The following is a 13,556-nucleotide window of genomic DNA, read 5'->3' on the forward strand; positions in this document are numbered from 1 at the left end:
TAAAGGACACTATAACTCCTATAATGGAATCACAGGCGGACAACTTTGCCGATGCACTTAAAGATCTGAAGGAACAATTAGATTCCACAGATCTACAAGTGGTTATGAATCAATATAAGATTGAGGAACATGAACAGGCCCTTTTGAGTTACAGCAACAATTGGATCAGGAACGAAAGAATACTCAATATCTATTAAATAAGGTGATCTTGAAAATCGCTCTCGACGAAATAACCTCTATACATTTTTTAGCAAAGATTTATTACTGCTTTAGGATCTCTCCTCTGATTACCTGATTTTGCAATAGAAAGAGCACACAGATTAGGCCCATTTCGTGATGCCAAACGCCCACATACAGTCATCTTCCAATGCCTCAATTTTGCCCATAAGACCACAATATGGACTGCAGCACGTAAAAAAGGCACAATTGAATGGCATAATCATTGTTTATTGATGTTTCAAGACTATTTGACGGAAGTCTCTCATGCCCGCAAAGAAATGTCGCCTGTATGCTACAAACCAATAAAAGCACAAAAGAAATTTGCTTTACTGTTTCCAGCAAGACCACGCCTTTTCTGAGATTCAGGAAACAAGGACTTTACATCTGCTGCAGATGCATTAGCATTTCTGGAGGAGGAGGATGAATCCTCAAACTTGTCTACCTGATCGTTATACGTAATTATTATATTCAGCTGTTATTACTAATTGTATGACCAGTTTAATATTCATGGTCTCCAGGTTAGCCGAATGGTTATCATCGTTTATCTACTCATGTTTTCATGTTTGATGTCTTGCTAAATTTCTTTTTCTTTAAGGACAATATATATTATCTATGTATTTGGACTTATCATATATGAGACCACACTCCTCAAGAAATCTATATATCTAATATTACTGTATATATATTTAGGTTGGTGTCTTGAGATATTTAGCTAAGATATCTCTGTGATATCTATTAATGGATAGGAATCACTTGACACTGTTTACCATGTTGACCAACTTGTTTGATTGGTTTTATGTTCTATTAACTATTTTTTTATTCGGAGGGCTGGTTAGAGATCCCTCTACCAATTCTCCTTTTTTAATATTTTTTATATATTTTTTCTCTTATGTTTACCTTTCATAGAAAATATTTCTGTGTATTAGTCTTTCACATATTCTCTATCAGAACAATACAATTTTTTGTTACAATATGTCTTGACGAAATTCTATTTTGATTCTTATTCTGATTTGGATCTGACTCTGGTGATATGTTGTTTCTATTCTCAATACTATGCATGATTTCAAATTTTGTTCCTGGAATTAATACTCCGGCTAAATGCTGTAAAATTATTTCATATCTTAATTTACAATAGGCTGATATTTCCTTTTTACAAGAAACACATTTAACAGCCAAGGAAACTATCTATTTTAGGCCAAAAGATAGTTGCTCATGCCTCTTATAATTCTAAATCCCGAGGTGTGGCCATTCTAATGAAAAGAAAAAAACCTTCCTTTTAATATTTGTCACCAACAGCCAGATCCAAATGGCCGCTATGTACTCCTGGTGGTTAAAATATTTTACATTTCTTACACTCTTTGCAATATCTATTCCCCGACAATATATGATAAACAGTTTTATTATCTTCATTACTAATCTACTAGTAATACGCCCCTGGTTCAGTGTGTGCCAGATAAGCTTTTGACTGTTTCAAGACACAAAAGAGGCCTGGGTAGTAAGAAGTAAGTAGGTGAAGAAGGAACCGTGATGCTAGTGATCTGAGTAATAAGATGGACATAGGTGTCAATTGTGGACAGATCTAAAACATATGGTACAAGGTGTCCTCCTGACTGCACCCCTTCAACATAACTCAGATTAAGATGGAAAGATCCTATGTAAGCACTGCTGAGCCAGGTACCACTGTAGGTATATTTTTAACGTATTTTCTTTATTCCGAACTGAAGGTATCAAAATAATTAGATTGGACTGTAATTGCATCCAAATAGCAGCACCAAGCATCTCATGTGTCCTGCTCCAATGCTATTCATGAAGGGTAATTCAATCCAGTTCAACATCCTCCTGCCAGCCCAGTATGGTCTAAACAATCCCCAACGCTATTCAGTGCTGGGCCAGTGTTCTCCAGATGGTGGGTGCAGCCTTTACTTTGCAAAGTTTCCCTTAATAAAAGCAACAGTACTACTGAGAGGGACTAGGAGGTGAGGGACTAGGAGGTGAGGGACTAGGAGGTGAGGGACTAGGAGGTGAGGGACTAGGAGGTGGACAGGGGTCACCCATGTATTTATATTTTTTTCATGAATTTGTTATACTAACTGGAATGGCAAGTTAAGACTTCTACATGTGAAGCTCATGCTTTTTAAAAAAAAACATTTTTCAAACATTGCTAATTAAAGCACTTTTTTATTTAAATGGAAATATAGCACAGAACAAATGTTGTGTAATGGATTCAGGAATTACTGGGTATTTTGTCAACTTCTAGTGATTTTTTAAGAGGCAGAAAATAATCTTTTAGTAGATTCACCTGTATATTTTGTTTAACAGCTGTTTTCTTCTATTGTACTGTAGGTCCTGGATGTACTGCATAGAGTCATTACAAGGAAAGATGACAATACTGACATTCTGCACTCAATCCATTTGTGAGCTGGCATTATGTTAGAGAAGGTCACTCAGCCAGATGTTAGTAGATGTTTAATGAAGACAAGACACTAATTAAATGAACATCCATTTGCCTCTATCTTCTGACCAAGACATTTCTTATAAACAAACATTTCACTTTAAAATACTGTTAATTTCTGTAATTTGTGTAATACTTTTTAAGAGATTAATAAAAATGTATTATGATGTTATTTGCAAAGTTACCAAATCTTTTTTGTTTTATTTCTGAGTAATTCAGTAAAACAATTGTTAAACAGCAACAAAGATGTAGTTAATTTGTAAGCACAGCATTCACAGTATAAGCAATAACGATATTGTTCTTTCGGGTGTGGTCTGGAATGCCAACATTCAGGATATCGACATGTTCATAATGTCAATATGTGGCATGTCAACATTCAGATTCGACCTGTTCATAATTATCCTAACATTAACCCTAAACTTAACTGCAGCCTAACAGTAATTGCAGCCAAACCCTAACCCTAATTTCACATGTCAACATTCTGACTGTTCACATTCATGTTGACATTTGGAACACTTCAAGATTATTTCAGTGTTGACATTCTGAACATGTCGGCATCCTGAATGACCTTGTCGACATTATGGTGTCGACATTTTAAATGTTGACATCCTTACTACATCCCGTTCTTTAAGTAGTTACAAATCAAAGTACACAATATAAAATGAGTGGTTCCTTTCAACTCTCAAATGAAGAGAAGAAAAAGATGGTAATTAAAAAGCATAATACCTTCTTCACAAGCCACTTTCATTATAGTTTTCCACTCACCCAATATAGGTGAAATACAGTGACGTGCGGTGAGGTCAATGGCTGGGGAGGCACACATGGAGATGGGTCTGAGTGCTGGGAGCCCGTCTAACCCCCTACTCATTGTAACTCTGCCCTCACTACACTAAGCTTTAGTGTCCATTGATTATCCTACCTTCATCACTGTGTCTACTCTTGCTGCTGCTGACTGAGGTCAGACCTCTAAACACTGCAGTGCACTTCCTGGGCACATGACACCTTCAAGGTGTCCCTCATTGCTCAAGGCACGCCCCCCCATGCTTAGAGGCATGCCTCTATTAGCTCTCTTTCTGTGCAACTTACTGCCCATGGTTTGGCCCCGCCACTAGCTCTGCAAGCAGTGTCTGACAATACAGAAGCGAGGCTGAGCTGTTGCTGCCTCATCTCTCGTCTCCCTACAGTCCCAGTGAGTGTTAACTATAAAAATTATTAAAAGTCACACAGAAGATATTCATAAGTTATAAAAATCTTCTTTGTATTAGTCTAATAATTTTTATATCAAATCTCAGGAGCATGACAGGGGAGGCTCTGTCTCCCCTGTCTATCCTGACTGCATGTCCCTGGTGAAATACATGCCCGTAAAGGTTCCTTTAATCTTCTAAATAGTGGATATACCATTCATCAGTGGCTTAACCCTTTATGTCTGCAAACCCTTTAAAGAATAAGACTCATGGCTGCTGCTCTCTCCCCCCCCCCCCCCCCGACTATGTGCATGGCTGATGCTCTACCCTTCTGACGGTGTGCATGGCTGCTGCTACCCCTCCCACCACTGGCAGTGTGCATGGCTGCTGCTTCCCCCCCCCACTTACAGTGTGCATTGCTGCTGTTCCCTCCAAACTGTATGCATAGCTGCTACTCCGACCCCCTCCCCCGGCTGTGTGCGTGGCTGCTACTTTCCCTCTCTGTGTGCATGGCTGCTGCTAGCCAACCCCCTGACTCCTCCCAGGCAGTTCCCATAGGGCTTTGAGAGCTGGCTGGCCGTGTGATATCAGTGGCAAACGCAGGATTTCTAGAGGGGGGTTTCCAAATGCTTGATTTTAGAGTGAGTGTGGCCAGTCCATGAAGAGGGTAGAATTAGCACTTAACCAGCTTTAATATGTGTCATATAAAGTGTATTGTGTGTGATAATTCCAGCATGTACAGGACCTGCAATCACAATAAGCCATTAAATGCGGCAGTAAGGCCATACTGCCTGAGGTGAATGTTTTCATTTTAGATGTGGGCACCATTCCAGAGAATTAGAGCAAGTCCGGGAGGCTGGGAGCAATCTAGCACTGCCCTGGACATATAGGTACATATTGGGCTCTATAGCAGCACATCCCTAACAGTGAATGTTTTCCAGATCTCCTAGTTGGTGCACAGGTTATTTATTACTAGCTGATACATGCTAAAAGATCCATAGGTGGTGCTAATTATTTCATTTGTGATAGTGAGAATAACATGCAGCACTTGTAAAATTCTATTATATTACTATTTCTATTGTAGTCATGGTGTGGGCTGGTGAGGGGGGTTTCCAGGCAGACAGAAACCCCCCCTGCGTTTGCCTATGGATGTACTCTTTCCTCCGTCCCGACTCCCGACAGCCCACAGGCTTTCAGCAATGATGGATAGGTGAAGGGAATGCCAGATAGAAGACAGCTGCAGTAATGAAGGCAGGAAATGATGAGAGAATGAATAAGAGTTTTGGTAGCATTTTTTGCTAATAATCTATTTTAGCCAATATTTAAAGATGGAGGTGAATGAAGTGGGAGAGACTGGATGTGCAGAATAAGGTCTATGGCAAAGTCTAGTGTGACTTTGCAGGCAGCAGGCTTGGGGGGGCTGAATAAATTGTGGTGTAGATTAAGGGCAGGTGGTGGCTCTGGGAGAAGAGAAGATGATAAGCTCTATTTTGCACATGTTGCGCTTTAGGAGACATCCATGTTGAGACAGTAAAGAGACAGTTGGTAGGGGAGGGAGGGTGTCATCAATTTAGAGTTGGTACTGGAAGCCAAAATAGTGAATCAGTCCAACAAGAGAGTAGCAGAGGGAAAATGGAAGAATTGTGTCTACAGTATCAAAAGGTGAATTGGATACTATTTTAAAAAAAGTACATTTATTATTGTTCAAATTCCCAGTAAGAGCTGTTGGATTATGATGAAATGTCAACGTGTTTCCTCCTGAGGTACATCATTAGCAAGGGAGATACTGTATGCTTATGGTACGTAAGAGGGTAAAATGATAACATCTAGTAATTAATCTACATTAGTACTATTTTTGTTTTTTATGCATCTAGATGTAAAATTGCCCCAGTGTTTCCAGAGCTGTCCATAGTAGTGAATAATGCAAATAGCCATATTTTCAGTCACGAAAAATATTCATATATTATGGTATATGTCAGTGCTCTGACACCTGCTAAGTACTCAGATGCCAAATAACTATTATCAGCTACTTTGTGTTTGAAATAGTAGAAAGGTACATTCAGCACAAAACTACTAGAATTTTTTTTTTTAAGTTTAGATTAGCAAAAGCTGAAAAATTCTGCAAATTTCAGAGTTTTAAAAAAATTCCTCTTCAGGGAACAACTAATGGGTCAAGAACTTACAGCTGTCATAGGCAAACGCAGGGGGGGGGGGTTCTGTCTGGAAACCCCCTACCCAGCACACACCATGACCACAATAGAAATAGTAATATAATAGAATGTTACTAGCGCTGCATGTTGTTCTCATTATCACAAATGAAATGATTAGCACCACCTGTGGTTCTTTTAAAATGTGTCAGCCAGTAATAAATATACCTGTGCACCAACTAGGAGATGTGGAAAACATCCACTGTTAGGGGTGCACTGCTATAGACCATCAATAGGGTTAATTAATACTGTATAATAATACACTATCCAGTAAACAAGGAGACCAAAATGTACGGTATACAATCAGGAAACCAGCTGCCTTAATACCGACAGCCGGCTTCCCGACTGTCATATCCCGGCAAGGGTGAAATACCGGGCGTCTATATCTAGACGCCTGTCATTTCCCCGACGCCAGGAGACAGGCGCCCGGCATCCCGATCGAAGGGATGCCGGGCGCCGCAAGCGGACAGCCGTGGGAGGGAGGGTTAGGTTTAGGGCACCCAGGGGGGACTTAGGGTTAGGCACCCCCCCGGGAGGGTTAGCCTAGGGGGACTTAGGGTTAGGCACCCCCCCGGGAGGGTTAGCCTAGGGGGAGGGTTAGGGTTAGGCACTTGGGGGGGAAGTTAGGGTTAGGCACCCTTAAGGAGGGTTAGGTTACTTTATACTTACCTTAGCGACGATCGGGATTTCCAGCGCTGTCGGGCTTCCGCTGCCGGGAACTCTGCTTTTGTTGGCCAGGCGCTGCCGGGAATCGAACCGCTGGCCATGCATATCGATTCCATATGTACATATACAATATATGTCCAGGGCAGTGCTAGGTTCTTCTGCCGCTCCTCCAGACTCCTGGACTTGCTCCAATGCTCTGGAATGATGCCCACATCTGAAGAAAAACATTCTGCTCAGACAGGATGGACCTACTGCTGCATCTAATGGCTATACTGTGATCGCTGGTCCTGTATATGCTGGAATTATGACACACAATACATTATGTATGACACATATAATGGATTACTGTGATCGCTGGTCCTGTATATGCTGGAATTATGCCACACAATATACTTTGTATGTAACATATTAAAGCTGGATAAGTGCTAATTATGCCTTCTTCGTGGACTGGCCACACTCGCTCTAAAATCAAGCATTTGGAAACCCCCCTCTAGAAATCCTGCGTTTGCCACTGGCTGTCTGCTGAATTGAAAGAGGCTTCCCTGAGCCATGATGCACCACCAGGGAACTACTGAAGACTGGATGAAGGTCTTATAAACATATGAATCAAAATTTGAAATCCCTGGTTCATCATCCAAGGATTTTGTATGCCATCAAGTAGGCAAAAGAATGGTTCCTCAGTATGTGAGCTTTATGTACTAAAAAATATATAAAAGGGCAATGCTTTAAACAGCAAATTACCCCATGTTTTGCTATCAAAAGCAATGCACTGTTAAATTTCAGACTAAAACACGCCAAGAAGCAGTGGCTTTTACTAGACCTTGCTTAGCAAATAAATCCTTGTGACAGCAACATGGGGGAGGAATCGTGATTGTTTGGGACTCTTCTGCTGCATCCCGAGTTGGTGACTGGCACCCTGAACTAAAAGGGATACCACAGCATTTTGCAGTTCCATGCTATACCTTCAGGTCTACGTCTAGTTGGCCAAGGGTTTATCCTACAGCAAAAGAATAATCCAAAACGTGCCTCCAGTCTATGTCAGAACTACCTTTGAGGAGAAGCACAAGTAGTTAGGCTCCAAATCATGGAATGCCATCATGGGGGTATATTTACTAAAGTGCAAGTTTTTAGAAGTGGAGATGTTGCCCATAGCAACCAATCAGATTCTAGCTATTATCTTCTAGAGGGTGCTAGATAAATAAGTACAATCTAATTGGTTGCTATGGGCAACAACTCCACTTCTAAAAACCCACACTTTAGTAAATATACCCCATGGTCTCCATCAAGCTGGTTTGGGATGAATTGAACAGAATGGTAAAGGCAAAGCTACCTACAAGTGCAACACATTTGTGGGAACTTCTGCAACAGTGTTGGGTAGAACTTCCCAATCAATATTTCATCTCCATTGTAGAAAGATTGACACAAGTGTGTTCGGCGGGTATACAGGCATCTGCAATCGGTGGCTACTTTCATGAGCCAAAAATTTAGATTACATTTTGTTAATCAACATGATTCTGTGATTTCTCTTTTTTAATCTCTAAGTGGTTTTGTTCTGTGGATTAATTTCAGAGAGCATTGAGACATTAACCTGTGTAAATTTCAGTGAAAACTCGAAAAAAGGGGTGTTCTAAAACTTTGACTGGTAGTGTATTAAAATGTGTTTTACATGAAATTACGCCTGATGTGAGGTGTTTTTCTTGAAAAGACCCCTAGGCCAAAAGTTTGTTATGGAGAAATTCGATAAAAATTATTAAATTACGTTAACTGCGCTTACCTGTCATCCTTATGTTCAGTTATGTGCTGGTAAACAGGGTTGTGCTTCTATTTGACACATATTTAATGATTGGCAGTCAACAGCACATAAACAATTTAATTTGATTTGATCCTGGACCACCAAACCATGTCACCCCTGCAAGTGCCCTGCAGCATCCCACGGTGCGATGGAACAAAGTTTGGGTACAATTGAATTTGTGTCTTTTTACAGGTGTTAACACCCACCCAAAATAGATAAAATAGATATATATGACTACTTTTAGGAAGGGACAAATCAGAACTAAAATCTGACTTTGTGTGAAAGGAACTGCTCAAGATGGAAGCTAGATGGATTATCCGTCAAGATACAGTTGCATCTAGGGAGTTCAACGAGAAAATATCTTGAAACAATCTGGTTGGACGTATTGTTTGGAACACCCTAAGGTAGGACTATTAAATATGTCACATTAATTCATGGTGATTTGCAGACTGAAACATACTATGGGGTACCTGCAAAATTAAATAGCCCCCAGAAGCACTATGGAGGGATCACAGCAGATATCTCCGATATCTACCATGGTCCCTCTATTTTTGTCTGCAAATGCAGCCCCCATAGGCTTCTATGGGGCTGCTGTGCTGCCGGACTTGCCAAGCTCTGGAATGTGAAGCATTCCGGAGCTTGGCTCCATTGGGATAACGCCATCTCTAGATGGCATTAACCTATATTGTAGGCTATGGGATACTAATTTCCGGAGGGGAAACCTTTGTTTAATTTTATACATTTTATTTATCATTTAGGTGATCCTGTTGTGATTTAGGGGTCTAGTTACTAAGCAGTGTTATGAGACAGAGTAAAAAGTGATGTCTGTGATAAGGTGCCAGCCAATCAGCTCCCAGCTACCATCTCACAGGTTGTGTTTGAAAAATGACAGTTGGGAGCTTATTGGCTGGCACCTTATCACAGACATCACTTTTCACTCTGTCTCATAACACTGCTTAGTAAATAGACCCCAGAGTTGTGGTTTCCTAATTTCCTTTTATTCTTTCCCTTTTTCTGGCCATTTTTGCAGAGTGTGTCTGTGACACTGGTGAGCAGAGAGAGCCACAACTTTGTCTGGTTACCTTGACAATGCAACATGACATAAACGGTAGGCGCCTCCTGTTCCCAGCTTTCTGTGTCTGTGGCATATTTATTGAACACATTTTTTCCAGGAAATCCCCAGCAAACGTCCATTTTGAGGGGATATCAACAGATTTGTAAGCATCCCCTGGATGTCTGTAGCAGACATTAGAGATACAGTACACCGCACAACACAACTGTTGCCTCCGCCAGCTTGGAGAGTCGTGACAATGCAAAACGGATACATGCTTTTGTGCTGTTGTCTCCATAGCCTCACCCTACCACCTGTATGGTGTAATTGAAGATATGATTCGTCAGACCACATGACTCATTTTCTATCATTTACTATTCATTTCCTGTTTTCCTGAGCAAACTAGAGGCATTTGACAGTGATTGCAGCGCCGCGTGCCGGGAAAAGGCAACTTGGCCTCGTGGGTAGGGGGTGTGGCCTCCAGGCCTTAATCCAAGTTGTAATCCCTCCGAGGGTCCCGGAGATACGGACTACCGCCGGTAACCACTGTGTGTGCAGTGCTGACTGTTTCAGGAGTGAACAGGTCTGCCAATCTGCGTTCTGCTCGAGAATCCAGTAGCTGTTTATGACCACAGGTCTTCTGCTCAGACACAGTATTTTGTCTGCTGGTCTTTTCTGTGTGAACTTTAACAACTGCCGCCCTTGAAGAATTCACAAGTGCAGCTTTGTGCTAATACCCCTATGTACCACCCATTGGTGAAAAATGTATATAACACATGTAACTTTGACAAGGAAGATAGGTCCCCCCCTCGGCTCAGGGCCCCATTGCAGCTGTACCCCTTGCACCTATGGCAGTTACATCCATGGGAAGGATATACAGTCAGGTGCATAAATATTGGGACATTGACAGAATTTTCATATTTTGGCCTCTATTCACCACCACAATGGCTTTGAAATGAATCAAACAAGATGTGGTTTAACTGCAGACTTTCAGATTTAATTTGAGGGTAATTACATCCAAATCAGGTGAACGGTGTAGGAATTACAACGGTTTCTATATGTGCCTTCCACTTTTTAAGGGGCCAAAAGTAATGGGACTATCAACTCAAAAGCTATTTCATGGACAGGTGTGGGCTATTCCCTCATTATTTCATTATCAATTAAGCAGGTAAAAGGTCTGGAGTTGATTCTAGGTGTGACATTTGCATTTGGAATCAGTTGCTGTCGACTCTCAATATGAGATCCAAAGAGCTGTCACTATCAGTGAAGCAAGCCATCATTAGGCTGAAAAATCAAAACAAACCAATCAGAGAGATAGCAAAAACATTAGGTGTGGCCAAATCAACTGTTTGGAACATTCTTAAAAAGAAAGAATGCACCGGAGAGCTCAGCAACACCAAAAGACCCGGAAAACCACGGAAAACAACTGTGGTGGATGACAGAAGAATTATTTCTCTGGTGAAGAAAAACCCCTTCACACCAGTTGGCCAAATCAAGAACACTCTCCAGGAGGTAGGTGTATATGTGTCAAAGTCAACAATGAAGAGAAAACTTCACAAGAGTGAATATAGAGGGTTCACCACAAGATGTAAACCATTGGTGAGCCTCAAAAACAGGAAGAAAAGATTAGAGTTTGCCAAACAACATCTAAAAAAGCCATTACAGTTCTGGAACAACATCCTATGGACAGATGAGACAAATATCAACTTGTACCAGAGTGATGGGAAGAGAAGAGTATGGAGAAGGAAAGGAACTGCTCATGATCCAAAACATACCACCTCATCAGTGAAGCATGGTGGTGGTAGTGTCATGGCGTGGGCATGTATGGCTGCCAATGGAACTGGTTCCCTTGTATTTATTGATGATGTGACTGCTGTGTTTCGGGCAATATTATATGCTCATATTCAGTCAAATGCTTCAGAACTCATTGGACGGCGCTTCACAGTGCAGATGGACAATGACCCGAAGCATACTGCAAAAGCAACCAAACAGTTTTTTAAGGCTAAAAAGTGGAATGTTATGCAATGGCCAAGTCAATCCCATGACCTGAATCCGATTGAGCATGCATTTCACTTGATGAAGACAAAACTGAAGGGAAAATGCCCCAAGAACAAGCAGGAACTGAAGACATTTGCAGTAGAGGCATGGCAGAGCATCATCAGGGATGAAACCCAGCGTCTGGTGATGTCTATGCATTCCAAACTTCAGGCTGTAATTGCCTGCAAAGGATTTGCAATAAAGTATTAAAAAGTGAATGTTAGATTTAGGATTGTTTAGTTTGTCCCATGACTTTTGGCCCCTTAAAAAGTGGGAGGCACATATAGAAACCGTTGTAATTCCTACACCGTTCACCTGATTTGGATGTAATTACCCTCAAATTAAATCTGAAAGTCTGCAGTTAAATCACATCTTGTTTGTTTCATTTCAAAGCCATTGTGGTGGTGAATAGAGGCCAAAATCTGAAAATTCTGTCAATGTCCCAATATTTATGGACCTGACTGTAGTTGCTGCGAGTGACTATGGCAATGGTTCTTGGTGTATGAGCAATTTGATGCATGCTCGGTTTACTGATAATAGCTCAACTACGTAAACATCGGTATAGCGTACAAATCTAGTCAGGCCCTTTATCATTATCTTACTGTTTAACTTTTGCCATTGTACTGTTTTTTTTTAAAATATAATATCGCTTGTTTATACTATTCTAATTCTCCCAGTACTGTACGTTACAGACATTTGGTGGCACCATAGAAATAACACATACTCATTATAGCTAGAAGTGACCATCGACCACTGATGGGTAACAACCATCGATGGTCTGATGGCAATAGTGAGTGCTTTCAGCAATGATGGGAGGCCAATCTCCGATGGTGAGCGCTGGCCTTGCTATGCTTTTGCACAAATTTTAATCATCGATGGCCCGCCATTGAAAGTTAATTACTGGCAGTGGAAAACCATCGATGGCAGAACCATTGATGGTCATCACTACTGCCAGGTACACACTAGTCATTATGTCGTCCGATTTGGTGGATTGGACCAACATATTGGGCACATCGTCTAGTGTGTACCCACTGTGTCGCTGACGATGCACGCTCCTGCCTGTCATCAGCGTCATTGCCCATCGAACCTGAAAGCATTTCCGACGGAAGATGTTAGCTGTGTCCATGTTGCAGAACGCAGCATGGCCCCCGCTGTGGCTCCCGGCATCGGCGAGTGTGTACGCACTTGCCAATGCCGACACCCCGCTGGGTCCCTTCGCTAACGATGTCAGTACACACTAGACATCGTCTAGTGTGTACTGGCCTTAATTGTAGCTACAATAATATTGATTTGTTAATACAGGTTGAGTCTCCCATATCCAAAATGCTTGGGACCAGGGGCATTTTGGATAACGGAATATTCCGTATTTTGGAATATTTGAATATCATAATGAAATATCTTGTGAAAGGGACCCAAATGTACACACAGAATGCATTTATGTGTTATATACACCTTATACACACAGCCTCTAGGTAATTTTATACAAGATTTTCAATTATTTTGTGGCTCAAGCAAAGTTTGTGTACAGAAATGAAATTCATTTATGTTTCATATACACACAGCCTGAAGGTAATTTTATACAATATTTTTAATAATTTGTGCCTTGTACAAAGTTTGTGCATATTGAAACATCAAAAATCAAAGGTTTGATTATCTCAGTCATGCCAAAATTATTCCGTATTTCGGAATATTCCGTATTTCGGAATATTTGGATATGGGAGACTCAACCTGTACATGTATCCATCTATATGCATCCACCTTGCTGCGGTACTTTCCCCATAATCTCCTGGATATGAGGTACACAACGTCAGCAAGTATGAGCTGTGGACATTGTTTCAAGAAGCCTTTGGCGCACTCCGGCTACAATCCTCCTCTTTAGGATTATGTAATAAAAAATAAAAATGGGGCTGTGGCCACATTTTCTCAACCCCTTGGTGCTGTGCCAGTT

The 13,556-nt window shown here is 41.2% G+C and overlaps 1 protein-coding gene across 3 annotated transcripts in view; it reads left to right on the forward strand.

Moving 5' to 3' along the window:
- LOC148508642 (uncharacterized) overlaps positions 1-2,851 on the forward strand; it is a 153,654-nt gene extending 150,803 nt beyond the window's left edge. For all 3 annotated transcript variants that reach the window (XM_088444208.1, XM_088444209.1, XM_088444210.1), the window contains one exon: positions 2,563-2,851. In XM_088444208.1, coding sequence (XP_088300334.1) covers positions 2,563-2,637 — 75 coding nt within the window. In that variant the 3' untranslated portion in view covers positions 2,638-2,851. The remainder of the gene's footprint in view (positions 1-2,562) is intronic.
- Positions 2,852-13,556: the final 10,705 nt, after the last annotated feature.

This window comes from Taudactylus pleione, unplaced genomic scaffold (genome assembly GCF_031769625.1).
Source record: "Taudactylus pleione unplaced genomic scaffold, aTauple2 ptg000352l, whole genome shotgun sequence".
NCBI lineage: Eukaryota > Metazoa > Chordata > Amphibia > Anura > Myobatrachidae > Taudactylus > Taudactylus pleione.